Below are 26,840 nucleotides of genomic sequence, written 5' to 3'. Positions count from 1 at the left end.
ATGAGGCATCTGCCAGCACAGCAGAGCTGAAAACCAGTGCAGACACAGGCAAGAAGGGTGTCTTGCAAGGAATAGTTTGGAAAGCCCTGGGGGGGAAAGAGCTGGAGGTGGGAAGCAGAACTGAAGCCATTGTGGAGAGGAAGAAGTTACACTCTTCCTGTTATGACAGGAAATGCAGACAAATGTGCTTCCTGACCATTTTCTCAGCAGGGAATGAAATATTCTTTGACCTTTACCTTATGAACATTTTAGCTGCAAAGAACTAGTAAACATGTTTTTTACCTAAACATCTATTTGTACCTGCCAGAACTGGTGATAGCATACAAAAAATGAATGATATCTTCTTTCTTATGCATTGTATCAGCTACTGTGGTTGTGATACAGATGATGTTATCTGCTTAAAATACATACGTATCTGTACATCTACCTGTAATGGACCTAATCTTATCGCTGTTTAACAAAAGGAAATGAAGTACCAGAGATTAACCATTATTACTCTTGCATCCCTGCCTGCTTTTAGATCTTAATTTGTAAGTTAAAGTGAGAAGCATATTGATACTGCCTAACCTGCTAATTTCTGAGTTGCTATATCATCTGTTAATTAACACATCTTCCAATTATCCCTCCTGTTTCCAATTACAAAGAAAAAATTTGTATGAGAGACCCACCATCATGTGTTTGGTTTAGGCAGATGGAATATCACTATTTTAAGTATTTTTTATGTACTAATATACTAAATATGGGGCGTAACATACAAGTACAAAACCTTTTTTATACAGATTCATCGTGAACGTTTTATTTGTTATAGCTATAATTTTAGGGCATCCTGCTTAGAACTCCCCTTTATGTGGACTGTTCAGCAAGTCATAGCTCAATATGCTTGAGGCTTTCTGGGACAATAGCGCTTTCAGCAGCATAAAATCACTGCTGTCTTATCCCTGTAAATTATGCTGGAGGGTTGTAAGAACATGGAAACAGGCTGCTGAAGGTCCTTCACTGCTCTTTAAAGGGTCTTTCATTTCATATGGCATGCCCAGCTATGGCATAAAGGGAGGCTTGTCTAACGTGAATCCTTGTCTGGTGCTGCTTCCCGTTGCACTGAGGATCACTGTAAAGATTGTTGCAGCCAGGCCTCTTCGTATGACAAGCAGGTCTACACAAGAATCAAATAGGAGGAAGGGGAAGGAGAATATGGCAAGATCTGTAGCCTCCTCAGTAGTTATTTGGGGTATGAACATATGATAGGATTGGGTGCCTGCAGGGACATCAAGAGCCTCTTGGTTTATACATGGCCAACTTGGCTTTACTACGTTTGAAGTTATATCGCTCATGCAATACCTCGTCTTTATCACATATATCATATCTACCATGCTTGCTCCAGTCCCTCTGACAGAAATTTTGACTTTCCAGATGAAATAAAGAGAGCAATATTTCTTCTTGACCAGGCAGTGTCTTTATCAGATACTTCTGTGCATCAGTGGTCCCTGGTTTTCACTAGCCACTCATATGTGTTGTCATGAATGACTTTTTTTCTCAGTTGGGAAACGGGGGGAAGTTTTCTCTAATTTTCCTAATTTTCCCACACATGTTTAATGTCAGGAAAGGTATATGGGAAGGCTTATGTACAAGTTCACTGTTTCTCTCATTTTCCTATGTCAGCAGCTATATATCTTTATAATCAGGATAGGAAAATGTAATGGGAATGATGATATTTTGCCACTGGCTGGGCTTAATTGCTTGAAAGATCACAGAACTCCTACTTCAAAACCATAAAATGTTAGCAGATATGCTCTGTTACTGACAAATACAGAGTGCTGTTAGGGCTTAGCCTTTTGGAGTGTGTGAGATTTCAGAAAAAGTACTAAAGAACCTGAATTAAAAACAAAAATAAAATAAAATAATCCCAAACCAACTCACACCAAAGGTATAAAAAGAAACAAAGCCTACATTGCAAAAAAGAAAATCCTGTATCGTGAAGGCCATGTTCATTAAATGGGAATATTTATGTCTGCTTCTGTTCCTCCACTGATGTGTTAACATCTGTAAGAAACATGTAATTGTTGTTAGCTAAATAAAAACTATTACCAAGGCCAGTATCACCATTTATACACACACATATTTAAATTCAATTTCAGCATGTGAAAAAAATCATATTTGCAACCAAATGACATTGTCTTCTAGTTTGTTTCAAGTAGGTTGAACTTTCAAGTGATTAAACAAGGAAGTCTACTCTGAGGCAAATTACCCTCTAAGTGTATCACAGTATGTGATGTGCACACTTCAATTTGGGCTGTCTACAGCCCCATTTACAGACACTACAAGGGCTAGTCCATGAACCATCTCTCACAAGACTCTTGCATCTTTATGCATGAAGAGCTAGTTGGGAGATGTTTCCATGGCATTGAAGAGCCAGAGTAGAAGTAGAAAAACATCCTTTTAACAATCCTGGGCTTTAATGCCTTTCCTTTAGCACATGTGGTGGTTTTCATCTTTAGTTAGAATTTCATCAGAAGTGCATAAAAATATTGCCTTGATTTGAATCAAGGAAGCTGGAAGCTGGCTACTTCACTGGGGCTTTTTGTTTGATTATTTTTCTTTTACTTTTCCCAATACTTGTAAGCAGCATCTGATTTGCTCACAGCCTATAAACTTATCAGCATTTATGCTTCTTCATATAGAAAAATACTGCAGCATTTAGTAACCTGCCTTCACGGTATTCCCATTCCTGTTATGGCAGCAATTTGGCTCTAAATTTCTAAACATAACCTTTAAATATGCAAAATCATCTAAGCCAAATGTAACAGACTAGTGGGTTTTCACTTAGTACAAAGGGATGGAATTAGGTTATTTTTTGGTATGTTTCAGAGGTAAATGTAATACTCTCCCCACACTGGGCTTTTCTTGCCATACATGTAAAATGATGCATAAAGGCACCTGATAACAGTATTTAGAAATAGTGTCAGTGTTTCAAACCATGTGTTTAATATACACATGCTTTAAGAGGTTTTAAAAACAGTTGAATGCTGGCCTCTGATCAGTTCCACTTCCTCCCTTCAATCCATTTTCATTCTCCCCAGTTCTCACACTGTCAATAAAAAATATTATCTACCCCCAAAAGAGAGAACTTCCTAAATTGCCTATCATTCTCCTAAAGAGGAAAAAATTTGTGCAGTGAAAAACACCTACAAATCAGCAGTGGTTTAGACAGCAGGGATAATCTGTTACCTTAGACTGTATTTATTAGATAACTTTCAGGCTGGGTGAGTGCAATTAACATAATAAAAGGTTAACAAATTGAGACCCCTGAAAAAGTTAAGTAATTAAGATGCTGTCTACTTATATTTTTCACAAAAATACTTTAGCATATGAAGGATATGTATATTCATCTGTCTTATGTAGCCACATAGAAGAAAGCGTGTAAAAAGTTAATTTCTTTTTAATGGTTTGAAGAATATTCTTTGTCTTTTCTGAAGTTACTGATGTTTCCCTATACATTTGTTCACCCCTACTATAAACTGTTGTAAAAGCATAATAAATTTACATATATATTTTATGTATATATATGCATATATAAGCCACAATGAATGTTATATTTAAAAAGAAAAGTAATATTCCAGATTACTGTAGAAACAGTATTAGATACAATTGTTTTTAATGCCTTTATCAGCAGTAGCAGAAAGCATTATCAGGTAGATTGAGAAAATGTGAGAAAGATCAAGGGTTTAAAAACAAATCAAATTTAAAGGAATTAAGATTATACTGGGGCGGGGGGGAGGAATCCATCTGATTTGTTGCTCCTTAATTCGCTTTCCCCAGGAAAAAAAAAAAAAAGAAAAAAAAAAAAAAAGGAACTCTAGCCACTATCATTCTGGTGATAAGTATTATGAAATAAGCATGTGCTACGTTGCACAGCTGTATGGTTATTCTAAATGTTCAGGAGCATCTAATAGTAAACACAAGCAGTAGCTTTAAAGATATTTCTGTACTAGAGTGTGCTTTGATAGTAGGAAGCTGTAACATGCTAAATTCTGAAGTTTCTGTGCAACAGAAACCATACTGTACAGAGACACTGCACCTACAGCACTGTGGTCAAAAAGTTGATTGAAAGGCATTTTAGATGCAGAAAAATATGTTGAGTTAGTACATGTTAATTTCTGTGTATTTACGTTTTTCTAACATGCTTTTATAGATATATATGTTTCAACAAATGCATTGCAATTTTCTGTAATCAGAGAAAACATTAAAAGAGCATTTGAAAGATGGCAAGGGTTTTTTTCCAGAATTTGAATGGAGTTTTGTTACCTACCTCATTATTCATTCCAAATATCAAAAACCATTGAGACAGACAAATTTAGAAAGAGCTTACTATAAATTAATCATCCTTGAGACCAGTGCTGTGGAAAGTGTGTTTTTAAAATGCTTGAGTAGTTGTGTATAATGGCAATTAATCTTTTCTTAATTATACATTGACATAGGCTAAGGAGATTGAAACAATAAGAGGAGTAACATTCAGTATACTTTTGGGAGAATAGGTGCTCATAGGATTGGCACAGAACCTCATATTTCTGAGGTGGACTAGCAAATAGGGATTAGCAACACTAAAGATCATGTTTTCCATGGCCTGATGTGCTGGGATTTTAAGGTAATCTGGGGTCACAGTTGTTAGCATTAACTTGCATTAAGAGTGTGACAAGATAAAACAGCAGCTATACAAACCATGTACAGATGAAACTTCTTGCTTCAGCATTAAAGTGCAGGGGAGCTATTGCTTATGGTAGCAACAAGCACAGGATTCGGCAGAACCATAAACTTCGTTGTCTGTCCTTGAGCTATCGAAGATCTTGACCACATGTTTGATTAATAATAAGTTTACCAAAACCGTATTTTCATCTTAAAAATTCTAGTCACTGAGAATTATTAGAGAAAAAAAATGATGTAAAAAAATCGTAGTCATTGTATGTGCTTAATGGAAATCGCATATATGAAGAATTGGAAGAAGGAGAAAAACTCAACCATACAATTAGCTTAAACAGCTTACGGTAGTTTCTTATTCTGAGTCACGTGTCTTACTGGAACTTGTAAGCTAGTGCAGAAAAGAGGAGGAAAAAAAAAAGATATGCAGGTCTTTCATTGTCAAAACAGTCCCTGTGAAAAATTAAGGTTTTATACAGAGTAATGATATTTTTCGCACTGCCTAGGTTTTGCATGATGCCAGGTCATTAGCTAAGCTAATGGAAACTTATAAGCATGTTCCTATTTTTTTCTTTCATAACATGACCCTAAGAATTTGTACTAAAAAATGACAGTTCATATTTCTAAGTACCTAATTTGAAATGAAATAAATTATGTCTGTGTTTAGAAAAGACCTTGTTTCAAGGCATTTGTTGCTGGCCAGCTGCTGTTTCTTCTCTGTGCTCATTTCTCATGAGTGTCTGAAATTTTAAAACATCATATTTCTTCAAAATTATCGTGTGTGTTTATATGAACAATTTATTTTTACACAACTGAAACACTGTGTGAAATAATTTCTTCACTAAAAATCTAGCAGGATTTAGGGGGCATGGAATCAAAGTCAGTCACTATCAAAGATAATAATTTACTGCATGTTTTCAAACTGAAATGCATTTTTAAAATGTTGATGGGAAAGATGTATGCAGTTACAAGGACACTTCATAGCACTACTTAATGAAAATGAAGATGTCCCATGCTCTTTAACTGTACTTCTAATTTTGTGCTGTGATAATTTTGTGTATTTCCTTACTTAGGTAACACGCACGTATACTTATATTCTATTTTGGAACTATATTTATATTTATGCATTTGCCTTTGAACATGTTCACTTCACAGTCACAGATTATATTTCCAAAAAAAGGACCACAAAAGCCAGCTCAGGGATTTCTAATGGACCTTTCTTTTTTTTCCAGGTGACATTTACTAAGAGGAAATTTGGGTTAATGAAGAAGGCTTATGAGCTGAGTGTTTTGTGTGATTGTGAGATTGCTCTGATCATCTTCAACAGCACCAACAAACTGTTCCAGTATGCCAGCACTGACATGGACAAAGTGTTGCTGAAATATACTGAATACAATGAGCCTCACGAAAGTCGAACAAATTCAGATATTGTTGAGGTAAGATTTTGTGTTCCGTGAAGATCCTTTATTCTACTCTGAGGTGCAGGGACTCAAAGCAAAAGACATTATCATCTTTCTCAAGGGCTGTAGAATGTACCCTGGAGGTGACATAACAGCAGGAGAGCAGAACAGGGACAAGAGAGAGTTGGCTTGGGGGTTGAAGGTGGTGCAGCAGAGACTGGAGGGGATCCATGTCTTATGTGAGCTGTAAATTCTATCCTGCTGAGTCCCGCAGGCTCAGCAGAAACTCCAGGGATGGGTTGTCCAGCCCCCTGTCATCAAGCCTGTTGTGCTGCTATGTCCCATTAGCTCTCTCCATGCCTTGACCACTACCTCCTAGCTGAATCTCCCTCTTGCCTCCTAGTTGCTCCTGATGACGTTTTCCAGAACACTAGTGTGTTTTATCTTCTCGCTCCAAAAGTTATAATGTGCTTTGTCCAGGAGAAACCAAAAAAATATGTTGTAAAAGATGCTGAGGAAAAAGATTTAAAATCAATGCTTTTAGGCATTCAACTGACTTGTTTAGATTTCTGGTTATTTACAGAGGAAGGAGGTTGGATTAAATGCAAGAAAACTTTGCTTGTGAATTGCACAAAACCAAATGTTTTAGCTACCTCACACAGAATGCTGTTACCATAACATAATAATAACATCATCAAAGCAGTACTACCAGAAATCTAGACACACCTGGTAATTTTTTTTAATTACATAGGGAAAGTTTTATTTACAATTACTGAAAATTATTAAAATTTTATGTTTTAGTCAATTTTAAGCTTCACATAATTGCGAAAAAGTGAGTTTACTTTATAATCACATTAGGATTCAAGCCATGCAAAATAAATGAAGCTTTTAATGATTTTGTTGTCATAGCAAAACGCTCAGAGTGATTATCTAAAAAACTGGTTATGTCACTTAATGCAACTCCTGCTTTCATAGCAAGTGAATAGGCTTCTAACAGTATAATTTTACAAAGCACTGGAAGGGTGAGGTCCTGTCTTAGCAATCAGTGAAAATTCATTGATAAATGCTATTGGAAACCTTGGCCTATACACTTAGGTTACTTCAGATCTTATTTAAGGTTGGTTTCAGGTGTTGTCTAAAATGAGACTTTGGTGCTTTTTGAATCTTCACCTAGGTTAGTTATGTGTTTGAGACCAGCAATGGAAGAAAGTAAGTGTGTGAATTACCTGTAATGTGGTTTTGACAGATGAAAAATACTCTGTAATAGACATCTTCACACTTGTTACAAGATGTCAGAGTCACACCACCATAGATTGTCAAAGACTGCAACCCAGGAATATATATAACACTTTTCTGTCTATCCTTATGTCAACATATAGGATGATACTGTTTTGGTTCCTTCGTGATCTCCCAGTAGATTTTCACCCCTGTTAGGAGAGGATGATGTTCTGACAGGAGATCAAGAGTTTATGTGAGTTAAGACTAAGAGGAAAGTGCATAATTTCTTCCCCCTCTCCATCTCGTCCTTTCTTCTCTTACTTCAGCTCTCCAGTAGGCACATGAAGCCTTTCCTGTCACCTAGCTCTTGTAAGCCCATGTCGTGCCCAGCAGGATTCAAATTCTGTCCCCAGAATAAATGACCTGTCCTTTCTCAGTGGCAAAAAGCCAGAATGTTCTTAGCAGGAAAAGTTTTCTGTGATATCTTTACTTCTTCCCGCTAGCTTTTGCATGGGAATAGGTAAGCCAGTAGTTACAGATTTATTACTTGTTTCACAATGAATGAATACTTTTAATCATGAGCACTGTGGTTTTTCAAGAAACTGGAGTAAAAATGTAAAATTTAAATTAATGTCCATTTTGTTGTATCTTTCAGAGTTTCAGAAAGAGCACTCTGCATCAGCAAAGTCCCTTTCCTACAAAAATAGTGGCCCAGTTTGGGTAGGCTAGTAGGCAGTTATGCAGGCAGATAATACAATTTTCTGCCTATACCAAACATTTGATGGGCATCCCTTTTTGCTCCTCTAAAAGGAGCCAAATAAAAGTAGGTAATTGAAATAAACACTATTTAAATTGAATAATCTAACAACAGGCAGAAAAGGCCAAATGAAGTGCATATTTGTACTTTTTTCTGTATGTTCTGTCGGCTCTGAATTTAGTCATTTGATCATTTTGCTGTTATGTTTTGCAGTGTTCTGCTTGTAAACACATAATACTTAAGCCACAGCAATGCCAACACTCATCAAAGTAGTACTTGGTGCAGGTGTAGATTTTGACAAGGGTTTTGTATTATCATGCCTTTACTTGATAACTAAAGTCGCAGTTACAAGTACAATAGAGCAATAGAGACCATGAAAAATATGCAATCTGAAAAATGGCATGTAGTTTGGATATATTTTTAGATACAGGATATAAATCTGCCACACATTTAAATACTTAAATTGATCAGTTAAACTGACTACATTACACATATTTTCCTTCCAAAAAGTCCATTTTTTTATAACTTTCAGACAGCTAGATTTCACACAAATTTTTAATCTTGTTCTTCCAGAGCAATCAACAGCAGCTGAGATTCAGACAGTATTATTAAATCTGATCATTTTCAGCTAAATGACTGTTCAATAACTGTATTTCAGTGGGAGAAAAGGGCATAGCTGTTCTCACAGATTTCTGTGCAGCAGAGGAAGAAAACTTTTTTACGTAGACATGAAAATTTGAAATATAACTGTCAACCATGTAAGGGTCTTTAGTTTAAAATCCAATTTCTGTTCACATTCAGCATAATATTAACTATTCAGTTACTTTTTGGTTGCGGTAGAATTATATCAGTCATTAGAATGTGGTATAACTTCCTTGAGCAATATATATTCAAAGAAATCAAAAAACTAGGTCTAATATGTATTTATTTACTTTTAAGTTAAACCACTGCTATTCAAATGGAAAAATTACATAAATTTTCATGTATGGCTGGCAAAAGCTGTTAATTTTATTAAGCAAATGTTTCCAGTTTAGTTACTGGGTTTAATTATATTTAGCATTTCTGAAGGAATGAGTCTTCAAGCCATAATTTGTTATTTGAAGTACTGAAAGACACCAAGTGTCATACATGTAACAAACATTGCACTCTTTTTCAAGGGAAAAACTCATTGACTTTCATTTGAATACTTCTGTTGCTGCAAACGAAGCGATTTGGTCATACCCAACCTGTTAGGTGTATGATCTGATTGCATCTGTCATGATGTAAAATGGAGTGGCTAACATGAATAAAATTGTAAAGTTCAGTTACTGTTACTCTTTTGAGTTCTTTCGATTTAATGTTTCAAGCAGAAAGGTTATACTTTCTTTAAACATGTAGTAATTTTATGTACATGTAATTAATATAATAGATATAACTGATATCTGAGCTGTTTAGACCACAAAATTATTTACCACCTGAAAGTGTTTCAGTTATTATGCAGTAAATATACTTACAACATGCACAGGTAACTAAAAATCAATGTGTACTCATGAAGGTGAAAATGTTTACATTCAACACTAAAGTTTATTCATTTTAAGCATCAGTGACAATAATTGTAAGTCTTAGGAAAGTCGGGGGGGGACGGGGAGGCATGAAATGTATTTGTTCTTAAAAAGAAAAGTTCATTCGGAGACTTCTGTTTAGAGTTAACTGGATTCTTCAAACTGAAGCCTTTATGTCCTCACCAACCAAACCACTCACACCACAGTCATTCTTCAGTTTTGCCTCAGTTGAAAAGTACACGTTGGTTGCTGGATATAGTGACCTATTTTAACATGCAGGGCTCCTTCAACACTGAGGAAAAAAAACATCTTTACAACAAAATATTCAGCAGCTGTCATTTAAAACCCTGTGATATAATTACTGGAAGGTTTGCAAATCTTTACTTTAAAATGGGATTACATTTTCCTCCCATTACAAAATCCTGCGGCATTTGGCACACGATCTTTGGTACAGAGGTAGTGTTTTTACAACTATATTTCCAGTCTGTCCTTAGGAGTTTGTCAATACATCCAATTCCGATATGCTCTATCAGAAAAAAACCCTTACCTTATGAGTTTGTTGTTTATCAGCACAGTTGTGTAGGACTAGACAATATTTTCTTACAGCAGAGAGGAAATGGGTAAGTGCCAGAGTTTTACAACAGACAAGCCATGTGCATTATGCATTTTTTGCATTTATTTAAGATGAGGCCAGATCCTCTCCTTGTTTCTGTAAAGCAGAAGTGGATGTAATACAATGTATTTCAGTGATATTTCACTGCCAGAATACTGTGAGTGACAAGAATCCAGTGCCAAAGCACTATAAGCCCACTGTTTAGGAGCTCAGATAGGACATTGCCATTAGATTGTAGGGGGCGTATTTCAGAGAAGGGATACATGAATTCATTTCCATCTTGGCTGCAAATGCTAATTACAACCCTGAGCCATCAAGCGTTTGTTGATTTAAGGTGAAACATCCTGCCTGTTTTTTCTGTCATTGTCCCTTCTTCCTTGTCACTTTTTTCATGTCAAAGGATCAGATGCTGTCTCAGCCTTAGCAGACCTCTAGTCAGTTTTCACTAACTCTTGGTTTTGATTCTATTTCTTGGATACTGAATCTAATACACTGATCCTTTGCATGCACATAAGTCATTCCTCGACAGATCACTAACCACTTCATCCTTCAGCTCTTCTTAAGCCCCAAATCCATAATTTTCTTTGGCCCTGCTGCTCTTATTGTCCCTCTTTCTCCAACAGGCTTCTATTCCTTTGCTGATGGAGGGGTCACTACCTTTAATTCAAGTTCTCGTACTAGATCAACCCTTTCAAATTCATCCCATTAAACAGATCTTCCATTTTCTGTCCATTTTCTGTCCAATATACATCCACCTCATCAGTTCTTCTCTGCAATACCAGTAATCATGGGTAGAGAAAAAAGAGGAACAACACAAACTTCCTCCATTTTTCTCTTTCCTATCTGAGGTTCTCTATATTAGCAATGCTGATCCCCCATCAAATCTTCTTTGAATTTTGTAAAGTTCTCTACTCAAAACTGCTAATTTGCATGCATGCACACACATCTCCATGGTATTTGCAGCTGTCTTTTATCTTTGAGGATACTCTTCGATAACATTGATTATGGTATTTTCCAAAATATCCCTTCTGCTATCTGCCTTTGGCTCTGTCTTTTACTGGCATCTGGCTTCGACTTCCTTTTTTTTTTTTTGGTTTCTTTTTTTTCACACTTAGGAAGAGTTCAGGGTCCTTAACATATAGGACTTTTACATATAGGAAGATGTCAGCTCCTGCAATACACTGTCATATCCTTCTTCAGTAAAACCTTGTCCTTGTTTGGCTTCTCAGCTATAATACATTGTTTACTCTGTGGGTTGTTTGTTTTTTTTTTCACCTGAATACATATCAAGCATCCTGTGCCCTTCCACCCACCTACTCTTACAATTTTGCTGTGTTCTAATGCACCCTAACAGGTCCTACCTCAAAGTGTTTATGGCCCCACTTCAGACATAGCACAGCAAGAATGGGTAGCAAAATAAGGTGATGATGATACAGTAACATGATTCTGCATGTACAGTAACATGAATCCTGTTTCTATCAAACAGTGTTTATACCTCTTGTACCAACGACCATCTTTTGACCATTTCTGAGGGACTCCTCATTTTCAGATAATGCTGCTTCAGTCTGGCTGTTAGGAATCACTTTTTCCATTACACTTGAAGCCACTCCATCATCTTTTCCCTCTCTTTTCTCACAGAAGTTGGGTAATTTTGGAGAAACTGTATCAGTGATACAGAAAACTTCATAAAAAATTAGCCTGAGCTACTCTAGGAGACTTTAATTATCCTAGGGCCATTGTAATGGGGTTGCTGGGTGGGCCATGGGGAGAAAAAGTAGTTCTAATTTCAGATTTCAATAATTGCTAATTGTGGATTCGTCTTCATGGATAGTCAGCATCTAGCATTGTATTTTTAACTTTATTTGCATGGGTTCATGGATCTTCATTGCTGTAGTGACTGTTGACATTTTGCAGAGTATTTTGCCTTCCCCCAGCAAGAGAGGTTTAGCAAGAGAAATGAGTGCCGTTTTCAACAGCATTTTCCCCCAAGGGGAAGAGGTGAGCTTATGGGCATGTGAAAATTGTCCTGCAAACTGCACATCCTTTCTGTTTTACAACACATAGAGACATCTTTACAGGCCTTAATGTTCAGATGGTAGGGAACAAATACCCCTACGGGGGGGTGGAATTCAGAATTTTGCTTTTATGTGTGTGTCATCGCTTGTTGGAAAAGCATTTTGCTCTAAAATAATATGTATAATAACAACATGCAATTCGTGATATATAATAATTAATACTTCCACGAGTTTGTAGCAGTACTAGCTTGAATTAAGAATCCTATCACTTTTAGTATGATCAGCAACACAGGCATGAAATATGACTACACAGCCTTGAAGGACTTCGTGCTTTACACTTGGTCCAGCTCTAGCACATTGGAAGGTTGGGAGTTGATGAGGATGGCGCTCAGACAGTGAATGGTACATACATATGGTGTGCTACACAGTCAGTGTATTGTGCCTGAGAGGAATGCCACAGTCCTGTTTTGCTAATGGACTTACTGCACATTATTCCATCAGTTCTTACAGGTGTGCTGTGGGTCCTACAGCAACATGTAGGATTAGTCACTTAGTGTGCATTCTCTCTGAATGAGATGAAGAGGAAAAAAAATCCTTCTGTCAGTTATTTCTAAAGGTCACAGAGCTAATGACTAGCTGGGAGGTTAATTAGATTCTGAAAGCCTCTTCATATCAATTAAGTCTCTTAACTGTATATTTATAGTAAATAAGCCCATATAACTATACATGTGCTCTTTTTAGGAAAAGTAAGGCAACTGTTGTAGGTTGTTTAATGTAAGTGTATTTTCTTATCAACGTAACATGCTACTGCATATAAACAAGACATAAAGTACACATCAAGTCAGCTCTTCAGCTGTTGAAATCAGAGGAATTGTGTCAGCTACCATGGGCTGAAGTTCTGGGACAGTATAGAAAGTAACCCTGTATGTAAGAAAGGTTATTCAGGGTGATCTAAAGACAGTACAGTCTATTGGATACTGCCCTGGACTAGGACTCATGAGACTCATATTTTATTAATAGCTTTGCCAAATACTGTTGTGTGACCTTGGAAAAGTCAGATTTTCTCCTAATGCTTCTAGTTTCCCTACCTGTAAAATGGGGGTAGCATTATTGATTTCCTTTGTAAATTGACTGAAGACCAGCTTGGTAAAAAAAAATTAGCTACCATTACCAGTTTCCACAGGTCAGGGGATGATTGGGCAGGGTCAACTAGCCAAAGAATTTCCTTTGGATGATGATTTAGGCTTTTTAAATGCTTAATTCTTGTTTCATTTTTAGTAAATACGAGCCAAATCATTATTACTAACCTTGTGTAATAGGTTGTGATTGACTTCAAGATCTTCAGCATTTTTGTGATATTTCTTTGTTTGCCTTCTGAGTTTTGAGCCTTTGAAAATGTGTTTGTAGCCTAATATCCTCATGTGAGTTTTTTCTGTGTTTTTCCTAACCATTATTAGTGTGAAAAGATTTTGGAGAAAAAAATATCCCATTTTCAAAAATACTAAAAAAAAAAGCTTCCACTTTATCAATCTTATTTTCATGTTCCCAAACAATTAATTTAGAAATGCATATTTTTTTAAACGAAAAGTGATATTCTTACCTAATCTTATTATTCCATCAATTTTGGGCTTTATATAAATATTAGCTATTACAAGACCACAAGCAAAGTTTTTGGAAAAGCGTGGAAGGCAATTCTCTTCTGTTCGAAGTAGTCCCTTAATGGGTCTGCTGTTCCAGTCAGTGGAACTGTCCCAGTCAGTCCCTCTACTACACCCAATAGATAGCAATTTATTCCCTTCCTCCCACTTATCCACAAAGATTTTTTACTCTTTATCTTTTCATCTACAGGTGATTGTTTAAGCTGTCCTTGATAACTCTGCAGCATCCTGTTGCTGTGCCTCTAATAAGTGATAGATTCTTGATGCTTTGCAGCTTAGAAGAAGGGTAGAGGGTCAAATGTTGACACTATTATTTGAGGGGTTTCTTACTAATATGTTTCAAATTAATCCTGTACTTGAAAAATGCAGCTAAGGGAAAGTTGTATAATGAGTTGTTTTGTTTGGCTTTCTCTCAAAAAAAAAAAAAAAAAATCTCCAAAAGTTTTCCACTCTGGTTTATTTGCAGTAAGAATTTAATTGATATGAAACATAGTTTGTTATCCTAATGTGTCTCAAATGAAACTGAAGTAGCAATCCTAATAGCTTGTTTTTTCATTCCTGGAAAAAGCGGACAGGGACAGTGAAAACTAAAATGGATGCAAAGTTTGTTTCTCTGAAACACACAGTAAAGCAAGATCTGCTTTTGAGTATATTTTGAGGAGGCTCTGGAGCTTGTGATTTTTACTTACTGAGGATCAGTTATTGTTATTAGTCATATCCCTCTGCTATTTTTCTTTTATACTTTTATTATTAGTAATAATTTTTAAAATATTTTAATAACTTAGGAGATGTTTTAGGCAAACTGTTACAAAAATGTTACAATGACAAAGGTGAAAAATATGTGCACAATATAAATGTGTTCCAAACTCTTGTTCATAGTTTTTCAAACTGGGAACTTAAATTTCTGTTTCTTAGAGCAAGGTCTATTTCACAGATCACTGTTTCCTTCTCCAAAATATCATATATCTGGCTGAGATGCTGGAAAAATCTTACATGTCTGTGTAACATTCTTATAATTTAATAGTTCCAAAGTTTTATCCCAATCTAGTTATTGGAGAATGTGCTTTGTTTTTGTAGTCACTGTTTCACATAGTAACAGCTTGTTGTATTTTGGTCTGTTTGCCCGAGGGTAGGTTTATTTTTAAATCCCTGAACTCTGAATTTTCTTTCTTTTTCCAAGATTGGAAGCAGCTGAAACGCCTGGAGTTACAGGTTGAAGGGCGTGCTTCACAACATGAGATGGGAAGCCTCATCCCATCCCCCTTTTGTGTTTTTCTTTTTTTAAGTTTTCTAACAATGTCTTTTAACTGATATTTGTCTAAAAATAGAAAACTGGCTAGCTAAAAATAGCTTGGCTCTCAGTCTTGCCAAGGAAAATGGAGAGGAATAGGCGTGGACTAGAAGGCTGAGTAATCCAGCTCTATTCATTCACAGATCCCTTTGAGAATGCAGGCGATGATAAAGTGCCCTCAAAAAACCACAGGCCTGACTTGCTCTCTTCAGACTTCTAGGTGCCAATAAACATTTTAGCCCAAGGATATATTTTTTTTTTTTCCTCATAGATCGTAAACGCTTTCTGAAAGACAGGGCTTTGTTTCACAGAAGCTAACTTACTGTCAGAAATAGCTGACTTTCCGAAGGTCCTTGGGGTTTCTTTTTTTACTTTCCACGTTTTTTATTTCCAGATGAGCAATGACTGCAATGTTCTGTCAAGAATTACCATGAAATGTCAGATATCTAGTGTGAATGAATGAAAAAAATAGATGCTTTCAATTTATTTCATATTTAAAATTGTGCCCTCAAAAGTTCACATGCCAGTAAGAATGAATTACTTTGTATTACTTTTGTATTACTCTGATTCTGAACAGTAAAAGTGAGTAAGTTGGTTTGGTTGTATTTCACCAAGAAATCAAACTTCAGCTGCAAAGCACTTCTGCATATACATAACTGAAGTTTTTATTTGTAATTCTTCATTTATCTAAAACTCAAATTTCAACAAGAGTATAGAGGAAATGGGAATGGCGAGGGGTTGGTTCTAATTAACTTTAAAATAAACTTGTTGCGAACCCCGCAAAACAGGAACTTTTAATTTGAAAAGCTACCATACAAGAGAAAGTCAGCCTCGTTGTGTGCTACAGAGGTTTTTATATCACATCACCATTGTGGTATTGAAGTAAGAGGTATCCATAATACTAAACAGGAGAAAAGACACCAGGAAGGGTTGAGCATGTTATTTAAAACAGGAATGTTTGTTGTTCTGGATGGATTTTTTTGTTTTAGTTGAGTTTATTTTTGTATATTTCTAGGTCTGAGTAACCTGGTCAAACACAGCAACAGGGTGTGGAAATGTCAGCACAGTTCACAGGGTTATTTGAGCCTGAGTATTGTTTTGTTCAGTTCCTGTAATGCTGCTTGTGATAAGACTCTGGAGACAAAGGACGATAATTGATGGAAAGGGACTTAAATCACTCCAAAAAGAATCAAGGTCCTTGTATTTGGATGCATCGACTCTTCTGGTCTCCTTCCTCCTTGTAAAGCATTTTGTCTTCTTGCATGTTGGCCCCCTACTGCTCTTTGTAATGGAGGCAGACCACAAGTGATTCCTTTATGCAGTACACAGGGTGTAATTGTGTCTATGTGGTGTATTAGTAATTACCAAGGCTGAATTCCCATATTGTATCTTCACTGCAAGCATGGAAAAATAGGACACACTAGCCTCCATTACCATTTTCAACCTAGATAGTGAGCTACTTATAGCTACATTCCAGACACAAAGGCTTTTGTGAGCAAACCCATTTTTCATTTTCATGATTGAGACATCCGTGCTCCATAAGGTAAATACAAATTGTGGTTATTTACCTGGATTCTTACACAGTAGTAATACTCACAAGTGTAGAAATACCACATCTTCTCTTACAACTATCTTTACTGCAAACTGTTGACCTTGCCCTTTTTTCCCCAAGACATTTTTATTGGGTTCCCATAAGCTGTCAACTGTTCTTTGTCAAACCAGTGTTGAAGATGATGCAGCACTGAATTTCTAGCAAAATCATCAAGTGATGCATAGTTCTTCATATGCTTACACATTAGCAAAGTCAGTTTTTTTTTTCCGTGTGTGTTTCCAGATATGGGCCCTTAGCCATTGCTTATAGTTGTATTAGATAAAAAGAGCCATACACTATCAAAAGTCAAAAAACTCTGATATGTAATCAAAGTCCTTTATTAAGGTTGACTTGAGCCCCAATTTAAAGCCTAGAGTGGTGAATGGGAGCCTTCTGACTAACTTCAGAAATCTCTGGTTATGGTTCCTAGCAAAGACACCAGTTTCTATGGATTCTATCACCTTTGTAGTAAGCACTACTAGAATAGGTCGTATTTCTGCAAAGATTCATAGGAATCCTATTTCAGACAATGAAAATATTCCCTAAAAGAAAATTAAATGCTCCTGCAAATATCTGCAGAATCATGGCTTTATTTTTGAAGCTGTTCCAGTGTCAGTAATGGTGGCAGAATGGGGACCTAAGCAGTTCATACTATGAGCAGCATTTATTATCTATACAGAGAAGTAAAAGCCTCCACTTCCATTCCATGCCACAGGGAGTTGGCAGTAAGAAAACCCCTTTCCCTGATTAACAAGGCCACTGTGCAGGAAGAACTACATCAGCAGAGGGGATGTGGGTACAAAAAGTCAGCCTGTTCCTGGCTTTTTGCCTACTTCACCTGCTAGGGAGCTGGCGTTTAAATGTTTTGCTTAGTGCACCTCACCCTTCTGGTATTCCTGAAGCAAAATATCTCCACGCTTCTCCCCTGGGCTGCATGCAGATAGCAGTTATCTGTTCTTGAGATCGCTTTCCACGGTTTTTATAGTTCTGGCAGAAGTTCCATTACACTTCAAAATATGCTGACTTTTCTTCCTTGTTACAGTAAGAAGATATAAATTAATTATTTATTTGTGTACTCTAAAATTTGCATCCATCCTTTACGTATTATGTAGTTCATATTGATTAGGATCTATTTGCCCTCAATTCAGGGAGGCCTCCATGGGTTTGTTTATATAAAAGACAATTGAAATAACTATAAATTACCAAATTTGCAGGGCTATGAAACCTCAAACACATGTGCTTTATTGTTCTACATTTTTAATAATCACAAGTATAGCAGTCAGTTGTGAATTAATGTCCATAGTCCAGAACTGCTGAATGCAGTTAAATCTTAAATAGCCATTGTTCTTTGAATTAAAAATGATACTTTAAAACAGAGTTTCAATCAGTGCTTTTGTTTTATGAAGTAATTTATAAATCCACAACTTTAGGTTGTTGTGTTTTCCTTACTTAATGTTGCTGTGTGTTTTTATATATAGTTAGCAGTTAATGGAGGAGTAAAAATGTCTGTTAAAAGGAGTTACATTGTCTGTGTTCTAAACAGTTCATTAATGTTTTTTGCATTATAGACAGTGGTATTAAAAGGAAGAATCTGTATTGGATAGACTTGCATTAAAACAAAAATCTCAAACCCATTTGTTTATATCATCCTGTGTGATCTGTAGACAACCATAATTACATTTTATTGTGCGGAGTATAAAAATGTGCATGCACTTTACTTTGGGTTGTTAAAGCATACGTTTATTTCTTTGATCAAATGTTACAGCACACAGGCTGTTCAAAGAAAGCAAATTACAGAAGAGTCAATAAAAGTACTTTAAACAACACACAGCTGCTATGGATTGATTGAAAAGAGATCAAACTCTTGACAAAGCAGCAGTTTCTAATGCAGTGTACGGTGTTTAAAGTATGTTTAGCTTACTGCAATAGAATCACGGCTATCATGTGAAAAGCATAAAACCACATAATTTTTCTTTTCACCATTGTATTCTAGGGCTTGTTTATTGTATACTTTTAGCATGTTCAAACATATATCAGTAAAATGGAAGCTTTACACCTTTGTCTCCAGCACTTAGTAGTATGCACATTAGCATTTAATCTGTTTTTTGTAACCTGTGTGAAAAGAAGCTTGCCTTCTCAGATGTAAATTTTCACACAACCCACATGTATTGTTTAACTCATGAATAAAAAAATCACAATTATGCCTAGTACTTTCCAACCTATGTCTGAAGGTGTTTCGCAGAAGTAACTAAACACAAACTTTAAAATATGGCAGTTAAGGTATTTTATCCAAAAGCCTAATCTGGAGGTCTATGAACTTCGTGAGAGATTTTGTTATTTGATCTTGAAGACTCCCAGGGGCCTGTACTGTGCTTTACTACGCATTAACCCAGTCTGGGCCTTGGTTAATGCTGGGGAAATGGAGAGTCTTTTCCCAGTTTAAGCACTAAAGATCTAGGAACTCTCGGTCCTCCGTGAGCAAAATAACCCTTGTAATGAATTCCTAATACTGTCAAGCTTTTCACAAACCAGAATCAGAAAATATTGCTGGTGTTTGTGTGCCATCAAAGTGACAGAAGCTTCAGTTTAATTCCTTTCTTAAAAGATTCTATCTGCATTTTATTGAGAGTCTGGTAAACATAAAATGCAAGCATCAGCTCTGCTGCAGAAATCAGATTTCAACGGACTCTTCCCTCAAACAAAAATGCTGTAACAAGCCACAAAACTCTGTCTCCCATTGATTTTTGTTTCTCTGACCCAACAAATGTACGTGTTACAAGAGAAAAGCAAAATATTGCAGGGAAGTGCATAAGTTTAACCTACAACTGTGCAGAGCATGGGAAGGTGGGTAAATCCTGTCCCTTATACAGATACGAGATACAACAGATTTGAGCCCATTCAGACCAAAGAAGAAACAGAACCTGTGTTTCCAGTTTTGTAGCAGGTTTATAACCACTTTATACAGAAAATCTGCATCAACAGCCTTTTCCTAAAAGACAAAAGTGGCTCTTCTTCAAGTCTATGAAAAATTAGGTATAGGAGGGGACAGTAAGCTTGAACGACCAGCAGGGCTTTTGGGGGTGACAGTCTCTCTGCAGCGCTGGGTAAGCAGTGTAACTGCTGATAAGGGATAGGAATTCCAAAACCCCGTTTTCTTGGTCTGTGTCACTCACAACTTCATCCCATGTTGCTATGTTTGAATCTTGCTCTGTAACAACAAATTGTTCCGGTGCCCAGCATAAGAAGCCTCAGATCCCGACACACACTGTGAATTCTTTTCTGGAGGTCAGGTGCCTAAATAGTAAGTATTGCCAAATCGAGCTTTCTGTATCCCTAAATCCTTTATTGGACCTATTCCATAGCCCTTTCCTGTCACAAGGCCCTTCCTAGCAGCAAGGGAATTGCTGCAGGGTGTGGACTGCTCTTTATGGTTTCAGTGTAAGCTCAAAGCAATGCGGCAAAGAGAGAATACTTGTTGTTGATCATTTTCCTACCCTTACTCTTAAAAAAAAATGCATCAAAAGGATGCTTGGAAAGGTGTGCTTCTGTTTCTCTGTCCCACAGATGTCTTCATTTATAGCTTTCAAACTCTGGTGGGTATAGGAGGTTCTGCCTATTTGTCTTCATTAACAGAGCCCTTGAACCGTTAGGACATCCATAGATAGCTATATTGGACAACTCTGACTTGCAGCAATAGTAAGGAGTTCACTTAGTAGGTCTAAACTGACCTAATAGTAATGCCCACCAGGGATTCACAACTGTAGCTTAAACAGAAGTGAGATGATGCTTCTGGGCTTGGACTTGAGGTGAAATACTGAATTCCCAGGGGTTATAGAAACCTCTCTTGTCTCTCCCACAGACTAGATTTTTCATTCCCTTCCCATTAAGGAGTCTGAGAAATCCTCCCACTCCCTCTGCACAGTCTTTTTCATGGGAGAAATGTTCTTAATTCCACCTCCTCCGTTCACGGAGTGATGGAGCAAAAGAGCTGACTAAACATTCTGAAGTTAAGTCTGCTTCCTACTGATCTCCATGAGTGATTTAGTGGCAGGAATAGAAGAAGTACTCATCCATTCCTGCTACCTCTATTTTATTCTGGGGTCTTGTGATCTAGCATCCTGACAAACTCTGAAATCAATATAAGTAAGCTTTGCTGCCATTTATTTGAAAGTTTCCTGTTGCTGAGAAATTCCAGGCAAATCTCAGGACTGTGAACCTTTCAGCAGACACTAGGAACAAGGTTGTACACTTCTGAACTGAGAAATTCTTATATGCTCATTACTTCTATGGTCATTGGGCTCCCGTGGAAAGGATCTTGTAGCATTACTCATTTTCACTGAAATTTTGGTTACTTAGGACATCTCTGGTCCCTTTTGCCACTCTTAAGTGCTGTATGAAAGCCTGGCCCTTTGAAATCAGCCAGGATCTCTTTGCCAGGTCTTTGATTTTAATATATCAATAGTAAAAGGTAAAGCCACATGTATTTTGAGGTAATCACATCTTCAATCTTATCACAGCCTCTGATTTCTTTGTCCCGGTCATCTTCTGATTGAATTTTTATATTCAAACATATCATAAATGTTAAGGAACATGAAGTATTCATTTATCATTCCATGTAATGCTTTTTACCTTTCCTCTAGATTGTGTTTTTGCATTGTAAATGTTCTGCAGAGCTTAGGAAAGAGCTCTTGCTACTGCGGCAGCAGGCTTGTGGCTGCAAATGGCTTAGAAGATACCCAAGATAATGGAACAAGCAAATGAGCTCAGTGCTCTTGCCACAATAATGACAATAGGATATCCTGCTGTTCCATCTCAGCATAATGGTTTCAGGTTTGGTTTGTAGTTGCTCCAAGCCTCCGGCATGGCAGGATTTTGGGTCTGGGAGTAGGGCTTGTGCATTGATGGATTTCAGCTCCTCATTAGGTAAGGAACCAGTATGATTCTTCCTTGTACACAAACTTAGTGTTACTGACTTCTGAACATTTTTCTCAGGTAGCGAGAAGTCAATAAACATCTATCTGTTTCTCAGGAACACAGTCATAGGTACACTGCCTGTGTCCATGTTGCCAAACACTGTGAAATCACCAAGGACATCAGTTCTTTAAGACACAGTGCTTAAGGCTTCTCTGGATTCAGCATTCCCAATGAGAAAAAAATCCTTTCTTATATGTACCATGTCTCTGTGAGGCTTTGACTGAGCAAAGAGCTGTGGTATATCTGGAGATGTGAATACCCCCAAACTGTTTATTGCCTTTCCTGCACTGGAGGTTACCACCTTTGCAGCAGTCAGAGGAAGAGAATGCATGGCCACTCCATGGCCACTCCACCTCTACAGCTCTGGTACGGGGTGAGTAATCCCGAATCACAGGGCAGAGTGGGCAGCCCTGCATGGTGATTTACCCTGCAGTACTGAGAGCCACCAAAGCTGGTCAGGGCCCATAGCTAAGTCTTCACCAAGTGAGACGGTACCACTCATACACACATTCACAGCAGCCTTCAAGCACACCTCTACCAAGCCATGAAAGAAATTAAATAGGCTGAAATCTTCCTCCATTTGTCCAGCTCTCCTGTAGAATTAGGGGACGCAAGTAGAAACATCTTCTGTAGCCCACAGAATTCTTTGTGTGGGAATACCATATGATTAAAGGTTTGAAGATCTCAGACAAGTAGGGCTTTGGCAGGCCAATATACCAATTCTTCTTTACAAACCTGTAATTTTTTCCAAAAAAAGAAATCCAGTTTTACAATGAAAAGCCATGACATTTAAAATATATTTTAGCAGCTTCTGAAAGAAGCTGAAATTTTCAAAGACGATGCTTAATTTCTGAATGAAGGTCTGTCTTTTCTGTTTTACCTTCTCAGACATGATTCTTCTAGTACCTCTGTAAACTTACCAGTTCTGGTCAGAGCTTTTGACTAGACCTTGAGTCCACCTCTGCAACTCTTGCTTTCTCCAGCAGTGATAAGAACTAGAAATTGCTCCGTTTATCAAGTTGCCTTCATTCCCAGACGGAGCACTGAAACTGACCATTATATTGTTGATTTAACTTAGTGTCTGTTCACAAAGCTACAGAGAGCAGCATATAAGCCAGGTTTTGCAGGTGGATATGAGGTCAGGCTCCTTACTGAGTATTTTACAGTTTGTTTGGGTGTTTCCTTCTTATAGCACCCCAATTACACTGGACTCACTGTCATTCAACTTTTTATAATGGGAGAATTATAGAAAACTGAATTAACAAAACCCAGCAGGAAGATACAAATCCCATGCAGGGGAGACCTTGCAGCAGTCTTCCAATACCTGAAGTGGCTGACAAGAAATCTGGAGAGGAGCTTTGGACAAGGGCTTGTAGGGACAGGACAAGGGGAATGGCTTTAACCTGACAGAGGGGAGACTGAGATGAGCTCTTAGGCAGAAGTTCTTCCCTGTGAGGGTGGTGAGGCCCTGGCAGTGCCGAGAGAAGCTGTGGCTGCCCCATCCCTGCAGTGCTCAAGGCCAAGTTGGACAGGACTTGGATCAACCTGGTCTAGTGAAAGATGTCCCTGCCTGTGGCAGGGGGTTGGAAATTGGTGAACTGTAAGTTCACTTCCAACCCAAACCATTCTATGGCTCTATGATTCTATGAAAATGCTAACAGAAGTGGAAGTTAAACTGCAGCTTCTGGCATATACTGTAGCAGCTTAACCCTTGCAGAACCTTATGCAAAGGGGCTAATCTTTTACTTTCTTGATGGCACAGTTTGCACTAACGGAAATTGAGAATTTCCTTGAGTAGAAAACTTCCTAAATTCTCAAAAATCTTTTCAAGATCTGACCACTTTTTTGCTGTTATTTCTGATTCTTGCCACTGGGAGAAGCACTCACTCCACTCAAGGAAAGAGCAGAATGACATGGGCTTCTGAAGTTTTACTTTAGGAAAGGAGACCAACTTTCTAGGTTAATCATGTAGTTCTGGAATTCCATCCAGCTCCTCCATATAACTCCTGACTGTACTCTCTCACTTTTTGGCTAGTGTATTGTTACCTTCAAGTTTCCACTTGCAAAGTTTGTGTCTGAATCTTTTCACTCCCATAGGATTTTCCATGAAAAACAAACAAACAAACAAAAAAAACCCCAGTTCTTTATTTTTAGTAGATGACACTTTGGTAAGCAGACAAATGTATACCATACTCTAGAGATTTTAAAGATAGCTGTTTAAAGATAGATACAATTTGCACAAATGTTGCTGGTGAACAGCAGAATTTATAGAAGTTCTTGGTCTAAGGGGAAAAAAAAATTCTTAAATCATGTTTTTAAGTCTGCATTGTTTCAGTCATCTGTTTTGTACTTAAAATCGTGGGCCAGGTTTTTTTCTCAAATAGTGCTTGCTCACTCCAACCCTAGTGGAGACACTTCCTTCTCTTTCCTTGACTCTCAGCAGAACAGTGAGTTGATGGTTATTGCTCTGTGATATTTAAGACCTTCATCTGCAATAAAACAAGAGGCTAAAGTTTCAGAGATCTAACCTGTATTATAATTCACCAGTTTTGAAATATATATTGATTTGAGCATTTTTATCAATGGATAAAACAATTATGGTACTATAAAAATAAAACAGACTGTTCTTTTTCCTTTTAAAGGAACTGCTATTCGGCAACATCTGCTTATTGACATATTGGTATCTTTCTTTTTTCTTTCTTTTTTTTTTTTTTTTTAACTTCCCTGTAATTTGATCTGACGTAAAATAAATGTTTAAATTCTGGAAAAAATACAAAAAGAAAAAATCTGTTCAGAACATTGATACACTCAAGATTTTTATGGGAAACCTCCAAAGAAAACCCAGGTGCTGAAGGAAGTGGTGTTCTTGCCTCCATGGGTGGCATTTTCACTGCTGAGTCAGTACTACACCAGTTCAGTGCTGCTGTAGGGGCTCCATTTCAGTTGGAATGGAACAGCAAAATATTGTGGTCAACAAAGACTCCCTGGCCCATAGTTAAGGGTGAAGGTGTTTGCCGCATGGTCTAAGAAGAATTCTATTCAAGGTAACTTATATCATGTGTTGTCTGAGCTGCATGTCATTTCCGCTCCTGAAAACTTCATTGGTTATCACTGATGGTACATTCATCCCAGGATAGCTGCATTTCAACAATATGTGAAGCAGTCCTTAAGCATATAATTTCAGAATCTCTTTGGGACCTTTTGGAACACAGATAATGCTCTAAAATGTATGCAAAGTGTAATTCCTATCAGCTGCCATTCTTTCCATAATAAGATTTTGTGACAAAAGAGTCTGTAAAATATATGTGTTCCTCTGTACGTCATATTTCTCAAGTATTTTGAATATGGCATTAAGCATTAAAGGTTCCCATTTATATCATGGAAAAACACCAGCTGCCTTTGAAATAGTTAATTGTTTCTGCAAGCATTTATATTAAGCCCTGCATATTTAAAATACTGTATGTTTCAAGAGATAGTAACACTGATGTGACAGACGTGGCAACACCACTGTACATCCAGAATAACTCAACTGTTGTCTTTACAGCTGTTCCAAATCCAGCTACAGATTTACACTAGTGTAAATTAGATCTGACTTCAGACTTGAATTGGTGTATATGTCTGACTAAATTAGGCACAAATGAAAATGTTGAGGGCAGTGCTCCATGTGGAAGGGCTGGAGTCAGTGGAGAAGGATGAAAGATAGATGAACATAAAAAGAAGGAGGCAAATAACAACCTGTTGATGATTACAGTGTTTATTTTTAGGTGGCCTCACATTCCCCAAAGAAGCTGAGATGATTCTGCTGAACTACTGTAGAGTTTATTTTTCCATTCATACACTTTCTGTGTCTGGCTGCAAAACCTAGTACAAGTCAAATACACTATGTCTCACCAATATCTTCTTCTGTTTTAAATATCTTCGATAAAGCTTAGGGAAAACCTGGCCATTTAAATACTTTATACACTTGCACAGATTTGAAAAGTCAACAAAGGGCATAATGTAAGGATACTATGCTGTTGCCAAGGGGCATGAGGTGAGTCAGTGATGCACCTCTGCAGCTTTAGGCCACCCATGCGCACCTTGGCAAACTGGATCTGCTTGCATACTGGTGGTGCTTGTGCCAGCAAGGTAGTGGAAGTAGCCAGAGTGCAGAATTTTTGTCTTCATGGAGTCTTTCCACAAGCACTGGGCCTTGAGAAATAGTGGAAGTCTATTTTACATAAATCCACTTTCCAAGACAGAGAATGGAAAACAAGGTGCTTGGCACTAGGCTGTGGTAGCTAGCCTTTGTTCTGCAGGAGAAGGTACGCATTTATGGGAGGAGCAGCGTGTATAAAGACTGGCAGCAAAAACAGAACAAGCTGAAGTTTTCTGCCCTTACATACATCTTCTTACTCAAAAACAGTGCATGTTACAGTCCTTTGAACCCTCAGTAAGGGGTTGTAATTATTGGGGTGCTCAAAGGAGTGGTGGTAGCTATCCCATCCTGGAATGTCCTGAGAATACCTGTGACTGAAGTAAAAAATCTGCTAATGCTGTGCATGAAGCACTGACAACCAGTCTTTGGTATGCTCTCAGGTTTTTAACACAACAGAGCAGAATTTGACTGTCTTTTCAAAGTACAGGTTTAAAAAACACCTGCACAGAAGTTTCATTTCAACATAGTCTTTGGGTATAAAGGGTGCATATGGCAGTAAATTTTGGCTAATGTTTAAAAGGGATTTTGTCCAATGCTGGTTTGGTTTGGGTGGGTTTTTTCCTTTTTAAATCTTATGTATCTGTGGCAGTGATTTTATCAAAATGTGTAATCACAGTTAGGTCAGCATTTCATTTATGTCAGTAATGTTAACACCTCCAATTAATCTTGCATGGAAATTCATTATTTAGAAACTGCCAGTATTGTCTGGAAAAACACATTCTTTTTTCTGTATGTGCTTAGCCATTACAACAGCAATATTAAGCTGGTATTGTACTGCATCATAGCAAATGAAGGCTGGTCATGCTTATCATAGAATCATAGAATGTCAGACTGGTTTGGATTAGAAGGGACATTAAAGTTCACCCAGTTCCAACCCGCTGCCATGAGCAGG

The 26,840-nt window shown here is 37.4% G+C and overlaps 1 protein-coding gene across 14 annotated transcripts in view; it reads left to right on the top strand.

Moving 5' to 3' along the window:
- The window catches only part of MEF2C (myocyte enhancer factor 2C), a 118,794-nt gene that overhangs the window by 51,874 nt on the left and 40,080 nt on the right, over positions 1–26,840 (top strand). For all 14 annotated transcript variants that reach the window (XM_061369438.1, XM_061369449.1, XM_061369446.1 and 11 more), the window contains exon 3: positions 5,925–6,128. In XM_061369438.1, the coding sequence (XP_061225422.1) occupies positions 5,925–6,128 (204 nt within the window). The remainder of the gene's footprint in view (positions 1–5,924; positions 6,129–26,840) is intronic.

This window comes from Neopsephotus bourkii, unplaced genomic scaffold (assembly GCF_033783945.1).
Source record: "Neopsephotus bourkii isolate Nb327-2 ecotype Australia unplaced genomic scaffold, CSIRO-AGI_Nbou_v1 NB_1495, whole genome shotgun sequence".
Classification (NCBI taxonomy): Eukaryota; Metazoa; Chordata; class Aves; order Psittaciformes; family Psittacidae; genus Neopsephotus; species Neopsephotus bourkii.
The sequence above is the reverse complement of the archived record's forward strand: the minus strand, read 5'-3'. Positions and strand labels throughout refer to the sequence as shown.